The sequence below is a fragment of the Chrysemys picta genome, chromosome 1 (genome assembly GCF_011386835.1).
Source record: "Chrysemys picta bellii isolate R12L10 chromosome 1, ASM1138683v2, whole genome shotgun sequence".
NCBI lineage: Eukaryota > Metazoa > Chordata > Testudines > Emydidae > Chrysemys > Chrysemys picta.
Window position 1 is genome coordinate 317,743,254 of NC_088791.1, and position 21,457 is coordinate 317,764,710.

The window sequence follows — 21,457 nt, forward strand, 5'->3', positions numbered from 1 at the left end:
ACAGTCACCTCCCAACACATACTTGTATTATTATTATTATTGTTATTTTTTGATACTTCCTGCAATGCACATATATTCTCTGTAATTTTATTCTTTTGAAGTGCTGTTATTTTAGTTTTTTGACTGGTCTACGCATTTCATAATTTTATTTCTCTCTTACGGTAATTCTTTGAGTAGTGAGTTCTAAAATGCCTAACCTGTCCTGGCTACAGTAATTATCCCTATGGTAACTTTAAAAAAAAAAAATTATATCTAGGTTTCTGGTTTCTACTGGTGGCGCACATTACCTCGATATTGGTGCACATAAAAAAATTAATTCCACACATGGATAGAAAAAATTAGAGAGAACTCCACCATCAATAGTTTTTTGCATTTAATTTCATTGATATTTTAAAAAAAGGAGAAAGAGAAAAAGAAATGAGAACAAAAGGCTAGAAGTCCTAAACTCTCACTCTCCTGCCAGTCCCTTTTCAACATGATTCCCTTTTCCTTAATTCTCGGCCACATATTTTATTTCCAACCTTTTTTCTCTGCCCTTTATTCCCCCTCTCCTTGATCTTTGTCTATTCCCCTTCTTTTCAGCCCAAATATCACTCTCTTCACCTCCCATACTGGACCTGAAGAATCTTTTTATCTAGGTTATTATACCACACACATTACTGCAGCATTTTAGAATAGCTCACCTCTGCTACCTTCCCTATTCCAGCACCAAGGGGAGCCTCACAAGAGTGAGAGCATCCTGACTGCGGCAGCTGGAAGAACGAGTGTCACATGGACCTCCATTAGACAGGAAACATGGAGATGAGCAGCAGCCTCCACAAGTTGCTTTTAAGTGAGCACTGTTTGGATGTAGCAGAAGAGAGTACTGCAGCCAGAAGTACCTCTCTTTCAGATCCATCTCCACAGAAGCAGCTAGGGAGAAAGTTCCCCTCCTCCTGCTTGCAAAATATTGGTGGAAGGAGTCACTGAATGACTCAGTGATGTAACTTAAGCCTTCACCAAGATGGGAGGGAGATCTAGTCCTTTTTCCCCCTAAAGGGAATATAGCCTTGTTCTCCTCATCAGAGACAAGGTATACACTACTCCGTGCCCAGTATATCATGTCACCCTTAGGCACTTACTATTCCTTATGAGGGAGTAGCCACAGAACCAAGTCGGACACTCTTTTTTTCAACTATTGATGAAGTCACTCTTAAGGCTCAAAGAGCAATCTTTTCATTCTCCTATAAACCAAAAATGGATGCAGGAAAGCATTTCCCTCACACTTAAAAAAAAGATTAATCTTGTGGCTGAGACTAAAAATGAAAAGGAGATTTTAAAGAAAATTATCAGCAAATGAAAAGAGGAAATACAGCTATAACAGTAGCATTTGCTATAATAGACTGATACACATACAATAGAAACAGGGTTTTTACATGAAAGGGGATTGCTTTTTGGTTTTATTTCAATTGTGCAGATAACTAAGATAAACAGTACTGCACCATTTCTGCCCCACAGCAGTTATATTTTGAAGTTTTCCTTTTTCTCAAAAACAAATAGCGCATTGTTAGATTAAGCTTTAACAGACTAGAGCTGGAAAAGATAAACAGAGAAGTTGGTTTACTTAGCAGAAGAGATGTGGTCCCACTGCATGTTCCTCCAAGCTGCCTGGTAACGAATCTCCTTTAGTTCAGCACACCATTCTGTGTTTTCATATTCCAAGCCTTTTAAATAGGTGGAAAGAGTATGGCAAAGCCCAAAATTCTGCAAGGCCTACAATCAGTAAGATTAAAAAAAAAAAAAAAAAAAGACAACATTTCACTAGTCTGGGCTGCTTTTCAAATGGATTTGCTTACCCTTTTGTTACCAAGGTAAGATTTCCAGGCATGGAACTACCATTATTTCTAACCTAAGAACTCTGTAAGTGTAAAGCATTCACCAATAAAAAGGCTCCAGCCTCAGTCATTTCCCAAAACATCCTCCACAGAACAAATCTTCTTGACACATGAGAAATGAACTGCCTGTGCAATTTTTTCATTCCCCCACTCTTGGGCAGTGGCACCACAACAGATCACTGACTAGAGGGTCTTCTGCACTGGTGGCATGAAGGATTGGCAAGATTTTTCCCTAATTAAGCCTCAGTACTCCTGTGGAATTGGCAAAAGATCTTTCTATATATTTTGATCATTTAACCAAGTAATAAAATGCAGCTACTCCTGAAGAGGAACATGACAGATGTTCAACAGTGCACAGCAGTAGCAAATGGTTTTGGAGCAGTAAAGGAAGAATCTCAGATTACACTGAAACTGCAGGAGGAAATGTAGATAGGCAGAAATTAGTTATCAAAGTTGGAATTTAGCCAAATATTTGGGGTGAACATCCCATGTCTTACAAAATGTGCCACAGTGTATTTAATGACCACATGTAGACAAAACCTCGATTTTACTTTTTATCTGAAAGATGGTACCCTCCAGCAGGACAGTGTACTGGAGGATTACTTCCATAGCAGTGGTTTTCAACCTGTGGTCCACAGACTCCTGGGGATCTGCAGACTATGCCTAAGATTTCCAAAGGGGTCTGCACCTCCATTTGAAATTTTTTAGGGGGTCTGCAAATGAAAAAAGGTTGGCAGCCACTGCTCTATAGTGATTCAGATGGCAGAGCGCTAACAATACCATTACTTCCTGCAGCACCTGTGTTTTTAGGAGATCTTGATTTTGAGTAATGACTTAACTCTTCTTAGTTTGAAACATATGATGAGTGTCATAGCACAAGGTGATATGGTTGCAGGCTTCCAAGATGAAAATACAATATAGCATCTCATACTAATAATACATAGTGTGGTCATAGTTAAAGTGCTCCTATATGAAAATACATCAAAGACTAAAGCCCAGACTATTATGTTAATAGAATACCAGAACAAAATCAATTTCAGGTTTACTGAAGCAAGAATACTTCTGATCACTAGAGGGGGTGATTCCTGTATTTATTTCCTACTAAAGGAGTGAATTACCTCTATTATTCCTGCCTGGCGAGTAGCTGGAGGGAGGCTTGCTTCAAGGTCATATGTTACAAGGGCTTTTCCCCATATGGCCTCGTGCTCATATGTTCTTATCCTGTTACACGTAAAGAGTAGTTCTGAGATTTCAAATGCTTCATAAATAAAACTATGTTTTTATAAAAAATGAATAAATTGTACCTAGCTAATGGCTGTAACATTCTTCCTCCACCACAGCCATAGAGACTATCAGGCTCTCCTATACTTCTGTATATTTCCATGAGAAGGTCCTATGACATACCATCACAAAACAAAACATTAATTAAATATGTTCCAAAGTAATTTATGAATAGTATACATACATATCTATATATATGAATTAGAAAATCATGTCCGAGATGGTTAACAATGCTTGACATATACATTGACTGAGATCAAAAGCAGAAATACTAAGATCTACATTCCAGTGCAATATTGTCAGACTTCCTAGACCAGAGACTCTCTAAATGCTTATGTTAAGATTTTAAAAAGCATCACCAGAATTTAGCAAATTTGGCTAAAAGGCAAAAAGTAGCATAAAATTAATCGACATAAGATGTGCAAGCTGACAAGCTGAAAGTTGGTGAATGTGATTTATGAAGAATGAAATATTAGTTGAGAGCGATTACTGACACAGAATAAGTAGTAAATAGATTTGTGCAACATGACACAAATGCAGAATATACTATTGTGTAACACCACAGTCATGCTGTTTTGATCTGAGAGAGCTGTTCTTGGTCATTCAAACTCACTATGATCATCCACTTGCTATATTTTATTGATATATGCAATATCTCTCTGAAACAAAAGCTGAGTCAACAGGGACTATATGATCAGTTATTTTATGTGCAAAAATTGTTTCTCTGTTTTTATACAACTTCCTGCTACTGCTATTTCAGATGAGTTAGTGTGAGCAAGGCCTGATGTGTTCCCAAATACCCTATTCAGCTCATCAATAAAGGCAATTGAACGTTTTACTTTGAACTAGAGCTGGTAAAAAATAAGTTACTCAAAAAAGTTTTGAAAGGGGGATGGGGGAGCAGGAGGGAACATTTAAGAAAATATTTCTCTGAGTTTTGACCAGCTGGACTCAAAACTCAGACAAGAAATATTGCTTACATTGGAAATACATATGTTAATTATTTCATTTCATTAGGTAGGTTTACCTTAAGATTAGATAATACTTCATATGAGGAAGGCACTATTCCATACCTGTAAACTTATTCCAGTTTCTTCTTTACTTTTCTCATTCAATCTGTTAATAGTTGGACTTTGGCTTTCTTCTTCAAATGTTAGATTTTTAGACGCTTTGAAAGCAGATCTATAAGAAGGGGACAAACATGTTGAATTAATTGAAAATCAGTACAAGCCACAGAGATGCTGAAATAATCCCTAAAAGGGCCAGATCCCTGGTGTTTCAGAGAAGAGCTTGGCATACCCTGGAGCTGGGCAGTTTCCTACAACCTTTCTGCTTTTAATAGTGAATGCCGCTAGATACCAAACCAGTCCCCAATGGAAGTCAGAGTAAGTCTTGTGGTTGCTCTAACTTATGCTGATGAATAACAACTTCCAAGCAGTTGCTCAGTTAGTCAGTATGGCCAGTTGTTACATCTCCACCCTACCTGAAATAATGTATACCAGTGGTGGGCAACCTGCGGCCCGCAGGCCGCACGCGGCCCATCAGGGTAATCCGTTGGTGAGCCGCGAGACAGTATTTACATTGACCGTCCGCAGGCACGGCCGCCCACAGCTCCCAGTGGCCATGGTTTGCTCACTGCTTTAATTCTGTAAAGTTATTCTGAGCCAAAATAAGCAATTCCCTACATTCAGTATTCTATCAGTGTAAAAAAATATAAAAATAATGTATTACATAGGAAAGCTATATGTTCATTGTATATATCATTCATGTCTACACTCAGTATATTATGAGATGCTGAACATTAAAACCACGTAATTCTGGGTACCATTCTGTTTAAATTTCCCACCCCACTCCCCCATTTCTGATATAATTTAAACAGATAATTTGTCCTGAAATGCTAGAGCTAAAATTGAATACACTATCCTATTTGGAAGGTGAGATTTAAGACTTTTGGATGATAGAATGTATTAGTTTTTAGCTCTAGTTGTTTTTAAGATACCAGCCACTAAAATCATGCTGAACCTGAAGTGATAAGAAAGTGTTCTGGTAGGTAATCAGAATGATATGTTTTTAACATCTGATAGCTACCATTCTGTCAGGGCTGGAGACACTTTGGTGTTCCAGTACAAGTACTTTCAGGGCCATTACATTTTTCTGAGCTTAAAAAAGGAAGATTTGTCTTCCTGATATATAATTCACTTTTCCTTTTCCAACAAAACACCACTGTACAAACACCCACAACATGGCCTGTTTTGACTGAAATGTGAAGAATCTGTATTCCTCAAGTATAGTACCTTTTTTGTTGTTTGTCTAAGTTTATCTTGTCTGCGTAGATTTCTGTGTAGAGCAAAGCTGTGAAGTGAGCAGCACAAGATTGTGCTACCATAGCAACCTCAAGGTAATTCAACTCCAGCCAGAAACTGTCATCAAAAACTGTACCTGAAAGAGATCTAGTTAAATACAGCATTAATACTAATGTAATAATACGAGGCCTGCCCTGTATCCTAAAGCTAAACAAAAGAAATACACTGTAACAGTAAAGCCTATGCCAACAGGTACAGTTTTATCTCTAAAAAGAAATATACCTATACCTTGTAAGATATTTCCAGACAAAAGGTTTTTGGAAACTGCATTCAGTTTAATCTACAACAACCCTTCTGAGGACCCCTATTTTCAAGGGTAATCAGAGTGCAATTTCCAGGTATATATGCAATAAAATGTCACTAGTGTGACATATATTACTTTATCATATAAATACACAATGTGTATCTATTACTTTGAATGGTTTGTTTTCTTATTACAATTATTTAAGTGGTGTCCATGTACATTGTAACTCTCTCCAAGGCATCGCCAAGTTTTAGTATAGAGAAAAAAAGTAATCTTAAATCAAAGCTAATTTTAAAAATAGATACAACTCACCTCTTTTGACTTCTCAAGTAATCAACAACATCAAGCATTGTTCGTCGAGATATTTTATCTAAACCTCCACGAATAAAGGTTTCTGGTTCTACAATTTATATGAAAAGAGAGAGAAGTGTGAATACACATCATAAAATGTCTGATGGTAAAAAAAGTTGTTGTTTACATTAAGGTGAATGATTAAACAGTGAATAATTGCACAGACAAGATTTTCTAAATGCTGTCTGGCTAAAACTGGTGTATGTTATATAGCTAGTGTTAGAAACATACGCTACATCTACACTACACACCACCGGAGGAAGCGTGTAGTGTTTGTGTAGCTACATGCTGCAGTGAAAAGCACACCGCGACGTGTAGCTATACCTCAGTGAAAGGCTCTGCGGAGGGGAAGCAGCAGGGAAAGGCTTCAGCTGCCTTGTTGCTAGAGCCTTTCACTGCAGTGAGGAAAGACTCCAGAAGCAGGGAGCTTCTAGAATCTTTCCCTGTGGCAAGGAAAGGCTCCAGCAGTGAGGAGCTGCCAGAATTTTTCCCTCTGCAAGAGCCTATCCCCATTGCCGGAGTCTTTTCTTGTGATGTGAAAGGGCTCTAGCAGCTGGGAGCTGGCAGAATCTTTTCCTACTCCTGGAGTCTTTCACTGTGGCAGGGAAGGGCTGATGCAGCAGGACACTACACAGCTAAAAACAGCCGTGCCGACAGGGAGGCCTGGCTTGGGTGAGTAGAGAGCCATGTAGGGTACACACTCGAGCACATACCCACACCTTTCAGGCCTGTATTTACTCCACATGCCTATGCACCGCCTCACTGTCTACACTGCTATTTATACCAGTGCTAGGGATGCTACTCAGGTATGTACACTACATTTCTGCCATAAGAAGTGTGCAGTGCAGACGCACCCTTAGAAAAAGAGGAGGAAATCATCATTCTTTTCCATGCCATTTTCATGTCATTACCTGAATTGGAATTTGCAGGTGTAGTTGATCTGCTGGATGATGAGGAGTATCTGCAACAAGTTGTGAAAAACCTCTGTATATGCATGGACAAAAGATTTCGCCAAGATTCATTTGAATCATGAAGCAGGATATCATGAATCAGGTACGGGAGCAAAGTCTGACAAAAGTCTGTTTTCACCTGGAACCCACAAGCGCACACAGTCAGCTGCTGGAAAACACATTTCTCAGCTACTAACTATAGTCATGGTCCACTGGCCAATATGACTCTTTTACTGTACAACAAATAAAATAAGATTTATCAACTCATGCATATTAATATAGTATCTGAATGCCTACTAAAAGAGTGCTTTGAATATTTTTTTCTATTTGAAGAAATGGTGATTTTATTACAGAAATTATCTGATATTAACAGGAGTTATGACTAAGTCTGCCACAATTATCGGTGGCAGCTGTGCACGGAAGCTATATATAATCTGAGCTCACCTCACACATTGGTTTCAGTAACTGAAGAACTTCATTTCTCACACCTCCACTGTTCAGTAATGAACAAGTCAGGTTCTTGATCCAGGTATCATGACTTACACTCTGAGGAATCCACACACTTGCATCATCCAAGTTTTCTGAAGGACTCTCTCTTTCATTACTTGGTACTTCTAAAAACTAGACAGAAACAAAAATTAAAATTAAAAAAATGCAAGGATGTGTTGTTCTTCTAAAAAATAACCAGCATACAAACAACTTGGTCCAAAAATTTAGATGAACAACAAAATTAAACACACACAATGCAGAGTCTGTCTACATGAAAACATTTTATCAGGCTTAGTTTATATTATAAATAAATGTAATATGCTATATTAATGCACGGTTATAGTTAAAACCAAAGAATCTGGAAATAGTAATGGTAAAGTTTCTCCAGCAAGTTTCTCCCACTACACATCATATTTTAGGTTGCAAAGTCAAGTGCTAAAATGCTAGGAAATGCTTGATTTACAGTTGCTCATGCAATCTTATTTCTGCCCCTTTGTACTTCCATCACGTGCACTGAATTAGGCAGCAGTCTTGTGGAAAAAATAGTATGTGATCAAATAAATAAGGACTATTATCATAATGCATACATACAGAACTTCCTGATAGCAAGGCTGTGGAATACTTTCACAAAAAAGGGAATGGGAGCCCCACAGCTTGGTATATTTGGAACTAAACTTGATCCTGTAAACATTTCACTTAATATCAGGTCTTTTAGTTAATGGGATGACTCACTGTAGTAAACATAAGGTACAAAAATAAGCGTTTGCAAAAATCAGTCCCCCGAGAAAGTACAAGAGGTAGGAAATATGTACAAAAGGAACTAATACTGTACTGGCAGGAAGAGTGGGACTATCTTAAGGATCTTTTCCATCTCTAGATTCCGTAACACTGGTCTTCAGAAATGTTTACAGATCTATATTTGTTTTTATATTTTCTGTTCTCATTACCCTGAACTGCACAAAAATAAATAAAAGAAATACCTTCTTTCTAGACATTCTGAAAGGATGTAGATATATTAACATGGGATCAGCTTTGTTTTTGTAAACCTCCCAAAAGTCGTTACCAGCCTTGGTGGATAAAATGTTTTTCAAACAGGCAGCAGCAGCAGATCGAACACCAATACTGAAAGATAAGCTTATCTGAGTAACAGATTCTTTAATAATTTAACATAACCTTATGAAGTCTATGTTAAAAAAGTATGTACATCAAAGATAATTCTAAAGGCACCTGACACTGATGAGCCATAGGATGTGAATTAAGGATGAGTGTTACAAAAGAGACTGCAAATATTTACTCTAACACAAAAAGGCCCCAACTGGCATTGGGCAACAAAATCATTTAGCTAGAATCACATCCAGCCCCTGACAGAGGCATTGTAGAACACCACAGATTGATTGGAATATGAGTAATCTGAACCTCAAAGTGGATCATTAGTAGAGAGTTAGCAGATTGTTGCTTGTGTGCAGGTATTAAATGAAATTATGAGACAGAAGGCAGAAAAACTAAAATATTGACTACAAAACCTTTTTACAACAATAGCTACTTTTTTTCATTGGTGCTCATTTAAGCACTGAATCAAATGTACACTTACCAATCATCTATTAAAGCATTATTTATTAGAGTCAGAATTATGAAGACCCACTGACGTTCTCGATCTTCAAATAAGTCAACTGCCTTAGAATAGACTGCATTTTTACTATGTTGCAGAGTTATGGTGGAGAAATCTATAGGACCCAGTTCTCCCAAACAACTTCCAACAGCCTCTGCAAATGCAAATATTACTTTTATAGTCTCCAAATAGTAGAGGAAAGAGCTTTATTTTTTTTAACTGTGTATATGTGTGTGTGAATATGCATACATATTACATACAGTTTTATGTGAGCCGTGTTGCCCTTTCAACATCTCATGTTAGTAGAAACTAAGGGCATGTCTACACAACAAACTTAAATTTCTCTGTAAGTTTCTATGTTAGTTGAGCCCAGAAAACCTTGGAGCTGCCGAGCCTCGGTACAATGCCCATACTCCTGACAGGGAGCCTCGGTGGATCTGGGCTTCCCACGGGGAATCCAGGCAGCAGCCCGGCTGGGAGGCAGGGGGCAATCAGGAAACGAGTGGGGAGCTGGGTGTGCACAGTCTGTCTCAGAGCAGGAAAACTGGGCAGCGGCATGGCTGGGAGCCAGGAACCCAGGGGCAGCTGGGATTTAGCTGGAGCCCCCTACCCTCCATGGAGTGGCTGCTCAGCTTTCTTGTCAATTTCACAGCTCCAGGACATACACTGTTTCAAACAGAAGGAAACAGACAGACATATGTCTATTTCCTTGCTGCATTCATACAATCCATATTTGTGAGAACAGATCTTGGCTTTCAAGTTTTGACATGTACACATTCAGCTGTAGCTATGAAAATTCTAGATCTTCTAAAATATATTATATAACATTTCTTTTACCATCACCAAGATGAGAAGAGACATGCGGCAGACATAAGGGTTGGGCTCTGGTGCAAATTTAGCAAATTCTTAATGAAATATATTGCAGGAATGACAAATGTATAGTTTTGTTTTCAGAAGTGCTGAGCCATGCCAGCTCCCATAACAGCTATTACAGTTGTGGGTACTCATCAGCTCTGAATACCAGGTTTTTAGTTTTCAGATGAGGAAGATCTAAACGCCTGGTTTACCACTACATACTAGATGTTTAAGTGAACCGCACTAATTTCAGCATCATAGAAAACATTTTGCAATTGCCAAAGATTAAAATAATTGTCATTTAGAGATATTAGTGCTAGTGTAGACGATGTACACACTCATGAGCAAAATTACTTACCTAAAACTGCCTTTTCACCTGTATGATTAACTGCTGTCTTGGACAGTTGTAGCAAGCTCACCACCAACTTTACTATGACATAGTCCTGGGGGTTTTCTACCATTTAGAAGAAAAAAGGAAAGCATTAATATCTATTCCATGTGTATTTGTAACACACAAATTACACTACTTGTAATTCTATTTCAACTAAGATCTCAAAATGCATTCTGAACATTAAAGGGGATAGTTATTGGGTCAAATTTGGTACATAAAAGCTTTTATAAAACATAACACAAACAGAAATGTTTCCATATTTTTAAAAATCATCACTTCTTGAAGCAACTCTTGTATGTTACTTATTTAGTCACAGGATTCCCCAGAACTAAAATTTATATATATATTATTTCCAGGATTTTATAATGGAAATGTAAACAGACTTCCAATTTTACCTTTAATAGCTGCATACTTTAAACATTATCATGAGATAACCAAATTGGTATTTGCAGCATAGCATGATGTCATAACAACTGACTCATCATATTTTACTGCAAGAAAACATAGTCAAGGTCTGGGATCTTCTGGTACTTATTACCTTCCTCTACAGTCAGCCCTTTCTCTATTAGATTTGTCTGAAACTTTTCATGTTTTTTAAACAATTTATTGATTTTGTATTGAGGTAAGAGTGACTCAAACAGGGAGGAAAAAGAGGAATTTATCCAACCATGGAAAACATATGGGAATTCAGGGCCAGATATAGAAATATGGTCAAAAATATTGAAAACCTACAGCAATTCAAGCTGCTTCTCTTCCCTCAACTCCTTGCATTTCCAGCACCCTTTTTTGTTACTTTTGGAGAGACTTAAAACATGTTAATGAACTTCCAAAGAACTAAAGGAGGAAGGTGATGGCTGAAACATCAATCAGGGAGAAAGTGGTATAGATAAGGGAGTGGAATTTTTAAAGTTATTTTACTTCTTGAATCTTTTTTATTTTTAATAAAAAACCGAATCCATGGTACAAAGACACATTCAGCTGTTTCCTTTTTTAAAAAAGCATTAATTTAAAATAGTTAAAGATCACAATTCAGTTTTTAAAATTCAAAGTAGCTATGGACAAACTACCAAAATGTCCAGTCCACATTTCTGTTCTAAAAGGACAGTTGGTTGATTCATATTTCAAACTTAACAGTAGTGTTTTTACATTACAGTAGTGATTTTATTAAGTTGTTATAGCTAGTTGTGGGTATGCAGTAAATTCTATTATGGAACTGCAAAGTGCCTAAAACAACAGGGCCTTCAACTCAGCTGAAGCCTCAATGTGCTTCTGTAACACAAACAAATTAATAATAAATAATCATCACTACAGAAATGTAGGGCTGGAAGGGCCTTGAGAAGTCATCCATTCCCCCATGCTGAGGCAGGATCAAGTGAACCTAGACCATCCCTGACAGGTGTTTGTCTAACCTGTTCTTAAAAACCTTCAATAATAACCCCAGTGACAATAATTAAGGTAGTAAGCCAGTTTCCAGTTTATCCCTGATCTCCTGTAACTTGCACAAAAAAATCTGCTATCAGCCTGAAATTTCATAGCTTTCATTTTAGGCTACAGGATTTAAAACAAAACAAACCAAACACTGGAGGCTAATTGGACAAGCCATGGTTACCTTACAGGACTTTAAAAATGTGTTTTAACATTTTTTGGTCAACTCATAATTCAGGAATGGCTTAGGCTCTAAGATTTCACACTTGAATGACACACTCATGATGACCTTTAAAAACTAAGTGTTAGGTCTTGTTTAATCTTAATGAATTCCAATATTTTTATAAACGAATCCATATATTTTAAACTCTGTTTTGCAGACCTTGTGAAATCTGTACTAACCACACCAAAGTTGACAATGTCCACAGGAAATCTTATACAGCCCACAAACACAAACAGTCTCTTTGAAGTTTTAATATTTCATAGTACCTCTTATAAATTGTATCAAACTATTATAAAGACTGTCTGACATTTCCCATTATAAGATCCTATTTTCAATCACTCATAACTTTGCCAAACTTAGCTGTTTGGGCTGTAATTTTCCATGGCAAGTGTCTGCCTCAGGCTGAATGTTTCGGGGTTTTTTGGGGAGAATTTCACCCATAATAGTTCAGTCATTTCCAAGAACGAGGCTAGGGGAAATGTCAATGTCTAGTCCATGTAAAAAAAATTCTGGCAACCTTTTTATGAACAGCTCTAGCATCCCACATGCTTTGGAGCCAGGAACTTTGGCAAGGGGGTGACCTCTGTCTCAGTGATGCGTCTTTTGCTATCTCTGTGAAAATTCACCCAAATTTGGCCAAGTTATAAGCCTTTGAACAATTGCAGGTTCACACATGCTCAGTCGAGATTTCTATTTTAGCAGCTAAAAATCTGTAAAGATTCCATCTTCAAAGAGCATGCTCGAGCTGTTCACAGTTCTTACGCATGCACCATGCCCCCAGAGTGACTGAGCACACTCCAGCAGTGAATTGCTGCTCTGGTCCAAGGTGGGCACCAGCACTGAGCCTGTCTCTGCTGGGCTCTTTGGCTCCCCACTTCTGGCGTCCAGACAGTGTGGAAGAAGAAGTGGGGAGGGATAGCTCAGTGATTTGAGTATTGGCCTGCTAAACCCAGGGTTGAGTTTTCAATCCTTGAGGGGGCCACTTAGGGATCAGGGCAAAAATCTGTCTGGGGATTGGTCCTGCTTTGAGCAGGGGGTTGGATTAGATGACCTCCGGAGGTCCCTTCTAACCCTGATATTCTATGATTTTAATTTAGAGGGGAAAACAGCTGGACTGAGTCAAGGGAAAGGAGAAGATTGGGACAAGGACACTGGTGAGATGATAGTGAATGTATTCTGCTCATATATACAAATATACCTACAAAAAAGCAGGTGTAGTTATATCACTCATATGGCATTATGTATTGTATAATACTCACTAAGAAATTTCACAGTTTGCATCATATCAGTCTGGTGTATGTGTGAAATTACAACAGTGTTATTTTACTAATCAAAAGAATACAGCATGTAGAGGAAGAAATGAAGCATGCTATCAGGAGTTTGTACCCTGGAAATGTTTCATGAGATCCTTCATCTGATCTTTATGTTGTTCCAGTTGTTTGTGTAAATCATTTAATCCTTCAAGTCTTGCAAATGGCAGTGAGTCACAGAAGCTTACTGATAAGAAATGGTTAATTTCCTGTAAAACAACATTTTTGTAATAAGTATACACTGCATATGCTATGTTTTAAGTGGAGAAATGGTTCTCAAAGGTATTTCACTGCAATGTGAACACCAATAGATATGAAATGTACACAAGAATTAAAAGACAAACAAATTGATTAGCTCCTGAAACTAGGGCTAGATTAAAAAAATCATGTCTAATTTAAGGGGAAATAATCTTTCTATTCTCTATCATACAGTCAGTACATTTGCCTCAGTTGAAAGGGACCTATTACCATGACTGTGCCATGTAGTCCAAATAAAATAGTTTATTACCTCCAAAAGTGAAAATGCTCCTTTACTGTATTTGATTTTCTGCTGAGTAGCACGCAAATCTTTAAAAGCAGGATGCTCAGGAAAAGGATCTAAATGTTTGATTGTTTGGTACAAGTTTTCATTATCCTTGTTATCTATCACTAGGTACTTCAACAAGCCTAGGACCTGAATAATAAATAAATTAATTAATTAATAATAAAAAAAGAACAGCTTAATAAGAAAAAAGACTCCTCAAGCCAAGCACAATATTCTATGAAATAACATTTATGCATTCTATACAGACTAAATTCTTCCAAACTGATAACTGAATATAACCAAAAATTCATAAACTATGTGTTTTACATTATTGCATGTTTTAAAGTGTTTAAAAAGACATTGGCACATTCACGGACAATATAATATTTGTTTGCAGTGTTACTGTAGCCATGTCAGTCCCAGGATGCTAGAGGAACAAGGTGGATGAGGTAATATCTTTTATTAGACCAAGTTCTGCTGGTGACAGAGAAGTTTTTGAGCTTACACAGAGCTCTCCTTCAGGTCTAAGTATGTTTCCCAGATCTGAAGAAGAGCTTTGTGTAAGCTCGAAAACTTGTCTCTCTCACCAATGGAAGTTAGTTCAATAAAAGATATTACCTCACACACCTTGTCTTTCTAATGTAATATTTGTAATTCATTGAGGCTTAAAAACAGAGATAGGATAATAGTAAAGTAACTGATACAGAAATTCTATAATTTAACAATTTATTTGATTTTCTTGCTGTTGAAACTATAATATTTTGCATGATTTGGTTGACTTATTTTGCTGTTAATCTGAATGCCTAATACTGTTACTAGAATAAATTAAATATTAATAAGGCTGGTATATGTCATGCTATCATAGATTCTGCAGTTTTTGCTGTTTTTATTTAAATTTGGCTGTTCGGCTGCTTAAAAGTCCATTGCAGAACTCCTTTAAATATTTTTTAAAATTAAGTTGCTAGCTCTCTAAGTGCAAAAAATTCTTCCAAAAGTGACCAAGTGTAACAAATTTGGTGCCGTTGGCCTAAAAATGATCAATATACAGTGCTTCTGCAGAGGTTCCTGTATTTTATATAAAGATATAAGAAGACAGGAGAGCTGTAAAGCCATGTAATTTATAATATGCTTTATTATAGTAAGACCTAGAATTATTTATATGAGTTTTGTTAACATGCTATGTGTATGGGGGATTTTCCTATTTGAATGAATTTATTGTGGTTTTGGTACATTTTAATTAAATAACCACATATTATATTTGAAAAAAAAATTGTGGTGTTGTCTTAGGCATTTTTTTTTTTCAGCTAAATCATGGGCTGTATTTTTTGCCATGACAAAGCTGTAATTTTCCCAATTTATTGCCATGACAATCCTTAAATATAAACAAAACTGTGCAGACAACAACAATACTGCTCTCTCTGTTGACCAAGAACTTGTAGGCTAAATTTCAGCAAAAAGCATAATTTTACAGGAAGGCACAAACCTAGTATACAGGGTTTTGAGAGCAGAAGTGCTGCAATAACCATAACTATGGAGATGCAAATGCACCTCTACTGACAGTTTGCTTTAAAGCCACTAAGCAACCAAAACACAGAACTGAATATTTGCCAACCTGAAATATCTAGACATGGGGTAGTCAGTAGGTGGCCCGCGGGCCAAATCTGGACCACCAGACACTTTTGAACGGACCCTGAAATCTTTTTATTTACTTATCATTATTGTTATTATTTTCTCTGCAGCCTGGACCTTGACCAAGAAATGTGCAACTTGGCAAAAAATAACGGACTACCCCTGACCTATGCTAACAACATATCTACATAGAAAAATGCAGTCTATACACATCTATATCTGAAGTAAAGTTCTGTCCATATATTCCCCTTCAATAGTGGTTTGTACTACAGGGCTAAACAAAAAAAGTCTAAGAAGCAGAAATGTAGTAAAAACTACTTTTCTTCCTGAAAAAGGCCATTTAAAAAAAATCTTATGAAATAACTGACAACTGGTAACAAATGAAAAAATCTATTCTAGAGAATATAGAAAAGGGTGACTAAACATTATGTTTAAAACACAGATAGAAGTATTAGTTATAAAAATGTTGACTTGAACTAACTACAAAAGCCAGGAGGCATATAATAAAGAAAAGCAACAAGTGCATCTTCTGAAAAGCTACCTGCTTCTGAATTTCAGGCTGGTCCCTGACGAGAGGTATTAGCGTTCCAACAACAACATGAAGGTGATTCTCTAGGGCATCCTTACAATAGGTGACTGCTGCATGGCAAACATGATTTAGAAGGTCACAGCAGAGGGAAAAGCTGCGCATGGACATGTCTCTGCCAAGACTGGGTCTGCCACAGGGGGGGAAAAAAACAAGTTTGAGGAATTAAATTAAAAAAACAAATATTTCCATTGTCAAAGTACTAACCCTTTGCATGACAGGGAGAAATAGGGTGAAGGAGCATATAAACATCATATTTAAAAGGCAGTGATTTCAGTCTTAAAATGGTTGACCCAATCATCACAGGCATTTAGATTTCTGGATTGAATGGTACCAAATCCCCAAGTCCTTCCATCATTGTTACATATGCTAAATTTAGCCACTGTCAATATGGTTTAATTCAACACAGTCAAACAAGAGTGAAAAAGAAACAGATCATCTCCTCTAGGGAGGAAAAAAGTATATAGGCTGCCACACATTAAAGGTAAGGGATTTTGTTATAAGGAGCACTTGAGTGGGGAATTCTCTGATCACATCCTCCCTTTTGTGCAGTGGATGTGCTGTTATAACAGCGCCTGTATTCCTGTGGAATCTGCTGCAATACATTTAATTTGTCACATCACAGAACCATACTCTACACAACTCTCACTGCAATTCGTAGGGTCCTTTGAAAATTCCAGACTAAGCTATCACAAAATACAAATATATATGCTTCTAGCCTTTATAGATTTGAAGATAATCATGCCAAATGTAAACTGAGTTTAAGCTGACATGGTGATGGTTTTCTGAGTGTGCAGACAACCCAAAACAATGTTAATTGACTCATTCATCACTACGGATTGTTCCCTCTAAAATCTAAAGACAGCAATTTAAATTATTGCACTGCTGACCATTTTAGCTGAAACATCCAAATGATGTGTTTAGTCCCACAATACCAAATTGCTTTCCTCACCTCCTCAGTTGCCAAAAGCATCAGCTGTTCCCTACTCACCTACTAAAACCTTCTGCTTAACCCTTAGCCTCTACAATGAAGTTCTATGTTGTCAACACAAAAATCTGCAGATATTAAAAATTGAAAATGTGGGGAAAGTGTAAAATAAATATTATGGGCTACTGTACTGATAATTTATTCACTTTCAGAATTAACTGGTTAATAGTCTCTATTTTTAAATTTAACGGAAGCTGTGCAGCAGACTGCAGGGAACTTGTCACAGAATTTAGGTCCAAGCTTACAAACTTGTGTGAGTTAGCAGAGCAGAAATTCATGAGGGAGAAGAAATCACATTATTTATCAAGGAAGAGGGCAGACAAACAGAATAAACAAAACAGAAGTTATCATAGTCACAGAGCTTTCTCCAAAGGCTGTTGGGGTTCAGGAGTAGAGGTAAAGCCTGGGCATTAAAGAAGCTAACATGGTGGCAGAAGAGAGTTAGTGGGTGAAGAACAGAAGGCAGAGTAAAAGTTGAGAAGTCGACAGAAGGGAAGTTAATAGACTGACATCAGGGAGAAAGGAAGAGTACTGTTTAAACAGGGCAAGTGGTGGGCAGAGAAAGAATTCAGAGACAAACGAGTAAGAAAGCAGGGTTTGTTGAAGACTAGACTATAAAAAATTTCAGTGATCTGAATAATATTCTGGGTTACTGAAATACCCTTTTACTTTGTTATGTTAGCAGACAGCATTGCAATCCCAAACATTCCTTGGAGTAGCAACACTGGAAGCTTTACAGAAAAAGGCAAAAGAGGAGATTTACCAAATGTTATGTTCACAATGAAGGTGCTTGCATAATACTGGCTGTTCTTTGATTAACTTGGTATCAAGTAGCAAATTTTAGATTTTGTTGCAAAGTTATGTATCATTTCGAGCCATATACTCAACACATTTATTAACATTTAAATGATCAAAATGTCCAGGGAAGGCAGCCTACAAGAAACTGAACTTCAACAAAAAGACCCATCTTCCATAGTCCAATAAATAGGGTTGTGCTCAGTGAAGAAGACCTATAACTAGGGTGACCAGACATCCCGTTTTTAAAGGGACAGTCCCGTATTTAAGCTTTCCTGCAGGTGTCCGACTTTTTCTTAAAAACGGGCAAATTGTCCTGTATTTTCTGTCTCCCCCCATCAGTACTGGTGGCCTGCCGCTGGCTGGATCCCTGCTCGCCAGCTGCCTTCCAACTCAGCAGTGAGTGGGGGGGTCCTGTGGCCGACAATGGGGGTGGGTATGCAAGGCTGGTGGTGGGGCAAAGCTGCAGTGTGTGTGTGTGTGGGGGGACAGCCACTCCCCCTGCTGGTCCCTCAGCGCAACCCCCGCTGTGTGCCAGCTCTTGGCCACAGGGCCCCATCCCCCATCCTGTTTCTGGCTCGCACTGGCTGCGAGCTGCGGTGGCTGGTGAGGGCGGGCAGGCGCCAGGCAGTGGCCGGTTACGTGTTGCCTCTGTTGCCCACCCACTGGCCATTTATGTGCTTCCCCTCTTGCTGTCCTCTCCCTGCTTTGCCCCTTCACCCCCACAACCCTGCTGCTCCTCCATCTCTCCCTAGGCGGGGCCCGTCCTGCTCCCAGTGCTGTGCGGAGAACCAGCCCTGGTCGGAGTGTTCAGTTCACCAACAGCCTGGCCAGCAGGCTCCTTCCTTCCCCCACTGCCTCTGGCTGGGCCGGGGTCCCAGGAAAGCCCAAGATCCTCCAGGCCAGGACACTAGCCAGGAGGAATCAAGCCCTGCATGTGCCAAAGCCCCATGCAGCACTGGCATGGGGAAGCCTCTCTGCCCCTCAGCTAAGCTCTGGAGTGGAGCGGGAGAAGTGATTTCCAGCCTGGCCATGCCCTGACCATGCAGGCTCCACAGCAGCCCCCGGACAGGGGCTTAACACCCTCTTCACTTGCCCCCCTGGCCTGGGTCCTGCCCCCAGGGAGCGTGGGGCTGCTCTGTCCCCTAGGTATATTTTCCTGCTGAGCCACCTCTCCGGTCAGGTTCGCTAAAGCCCCTGCAGTCAGCTTCCCTGGGCCCTGGTGCACAATGCATCCTAAAGGGCTTAACCCCTTCCAGCCTGCGCTGTAGCCAGGGGATAGAGGCAGCTGGGTTATTTCAGTGGCCAGCAGCAGCCTGGAGATGTTAGCTGCCTTTCAACACTGTTTGGGCTGGAAGCAGCTCCCGTCCCTTCTCTCCTGCACAGGGCCAAAGGCTGCTGCTGGCCACATTCTGGTGTGAACCCTGGCAAAAATCTGGGAAGGGGAGGCATTTGACCCTTCATGACCCCCGCCCCCAACATGTTGCCTCGGGAAGATGCAACATCAGGTATCAGGAGAGCCGGGTCCATCCCGGGGGCTCAGCCAGCTATGGGCCGTGGAGAGCGCCGGGCAGGGAGGGTCAGGTTGGTTAGTCTCTCTCTCTCTCTCTCTCTCTCTCTCTCTCACACACACGTGTGAAAGAGGGGTACAGGAATGTGTGTGTGTCACCTCTCCCCAGTGGAACCCTAAAGCCTTAAAGATAAGAAGATAAATGAAAAGAATCCAACTATGCAGTATTTCTTTTTAACAGGGACTCAGTCAACTTGATGTTAATTTGAACATTTGTACTGCATAGTTCTGACTGATTGCCATTGAACTCTCTAGAATACAAGTAATTTTATCAGGTGTCCCATATTCAGCATAGGGAAATATGGTCACCCTACCTATAATCAATCCTAGTGTGACACTAACATCAGTTTTACACTAGCTTCTACATAGATGGTATAATAGGTACTAGCACTGGAATGGGTTACCGAGGGAGGTGGTGGAATCTCCTTCCTTAGAGGTTTTTTAAGGTCAGGCTTGACAAAGCCCTGGCTGGGATGATTTTCTGGGGCTTGGTTCTGCTTTGAGCAGGAGGTTGGACTAAATAACCTCCTGAGGTCCCTTCCAACCCTGATATTCTATGATTCTAAAATATGTGGATAACAGTGAGAAGGTAAAAAAGGAAGGACTAGAAGACAATCATGTATTTACCTGCTGTTGATGTAGTGAATCAGGGTATATATTATATCTCGAAGAACAAAAGCCCATGCTCCTCCTAAACCATCCTTTATCTCTTTAAGTAACAAATTAACAAACAAGTAATAAATTATAAGAATCCTGTGTTTTTTGTAAATATTGTTTGTATCAGCTGCCTGTTTGCAAATGGCTAGTAGGATTTTCTGGAATGAATCCTGAAAATGAATGAAAACACCAAGTGAAAAGCCGCCTCTCATATCATAACAGCAAAATTAAGTTATTTTAACTTTAGGAAAAAATGTAAACATAAGACAAGTTTTGTATTTCCTGAGTCATATATAAATGCACATGTTTATTTCAAATGCTAGAAAATGCACTGTAGAGACCAGTCATACAAGGAATGGGGGTGCACACTGGATATCCCCAGAGGTTCCTTCTATTTTTAGTTTCCATGACTTTGTGCAAAAAACTGCTTTTTGTTTTCCTGAAAACAAAGCACTGAAGGCAGTTTTCATCATTAAAAAAAAAAATCAAAGTATAAAAATGCAAGATTGTTTTAACAGAACACACACATATAGTAAAAAGTAAATAGGCACAAAAAAACAATATATGCAGAGCTTTTGTGAATTTGTGCATGGCTATGCTACATTCTGGAAACATATTCTCCCATTTAGTTATAAAACAACTAAATATTAGTATGTTTTTCTCGAATCTATAAACAACATAAAGGAGAATAGTCATACTTTGTGTGAAGCAAACATGTCTAAGCATAAGTCCACACTGTCAGCAGGGGGAGTAATTATTTATACTTAAATATATCATGATCTGATGTAATTCGTTAGCTAGTTTGTGACAGAAATAATGTGAACTTAACCTATAAAGTTTTATTTAATATACGTAAATCCCCCCCCCCCCCAACTTGATTTATTTTTAAAACTGTGGCCCTGTCTTTCTTTCACTTTTTTTTTTTTTAAACTAATCTTTCATCATGTTACATTCATAAAGTTACCGTGGCCTTTAATTTAGGGACATTTGTCTTTTTTTGCTGCTAATAGAAACATAAGGAGATTTCCTAAAATTATATTGGAAAGTTTTTCTTTGTTGGCATGCATTGACAATTTACAAATAAAAAATAAATATAATTAAAAGGAAATCTTCTAACAATGAACAAAAAAGCAAAATTACATACTTACAGGATTTTTAGAAAGTACAGCTACAATACTTTTTAACTTGGTTTTATGACAACTGCTAATATAATCCAAGGTTGCCTTGATCACATAAGATGGAAAATGAGGAGGATTAGGAGCAGGGTCCAATTCCCTGAATGAATTAAAAAATACAGTAAGACAAGACTTTCAAAAACTTGTTCAGAGATCAAGGTTATGGATG

General features: G+C 38.5%; 1 protein-coding gene across 5 annotated transcripts in view; it reads right to left on the bottom strand.

The window, feature by feature from the left end:
• Positions 1 to 21,457, bottom strand: part of ATM (ATM serine/threonine kinase) — a 119,505-nt gene that overhangs the window by 31,530 nt on the left and 66,518 nt on the right. For 4 of the 5 annotated variants that reach the window (XM_065581473.1, XM_042855008.2, XM_042855009.2 and 1 more), the window contains exons 28-43: positions 21,262 to 21,388; positions 20,084 to 20,283; positions 16,059 to 16,233; positions 13,874 to 14,038; positions 13,442 to 13,574; positions 10,375 to 10,470; positions 9,144 to 9,315; positions 8,533 to 8,674; positions 7,508 to 7,684; positions 7,025 to 7,202; positions 6,075 to 6,162; positions 5,450 to 5,605; positions 4,229 to 4,337; positions 3,179 to 3,267; positions 2,993 to 3,095; positions 1,604 to 1,752 (exon numbers count right to left, since the gene is read on the bottom strand). In XM_065581473.1, coding sequence (XP_065437545.1) covers positions 1,604 to 1,752; positions 2,993 to 3,095; positions 3,179 to 3,267; positions 4,229 to 4,337; positions 5,450 to 5,605; positions 6,075 to 6,162; positions 7,025 to 7,202; positions 7,508 to 7,684; positions 8,533 to 8,674; positions 9,144 to 9,315; positions 10,375 to 10,470; positions 13,442 to 13,574; positions 13,874 to 14,038; positions 16,059 to 16,233; positions 20,084 to 20,283; positions 21,262 to 21,388 — 2,259 coding nt within the window. The remainder of the gene's footprint in view (positions 1 to 1,603; positions 1,753 to 2,992; positions 3,096 to 3,178; positions 3,268 to 4,228; positions 4,338 to 5,449; positions 5,606 to 6,074; positions 6,163 to 7,024; positions 7,203 to 7,507; positions 7,685 to 8,532; positions 8,675 to 9,143; positions 9,316 to 10,374; positions 10,471 to 13,441; positions 13,575 to 13,873; positions 14,039 to 16,058; positions 16,234 to 20,083; positions 20,284 to 21,261; positions 21,389 to 21,457) is intronic. The other variant, XM_042855012.2, reaches the window with a different exon arrangement.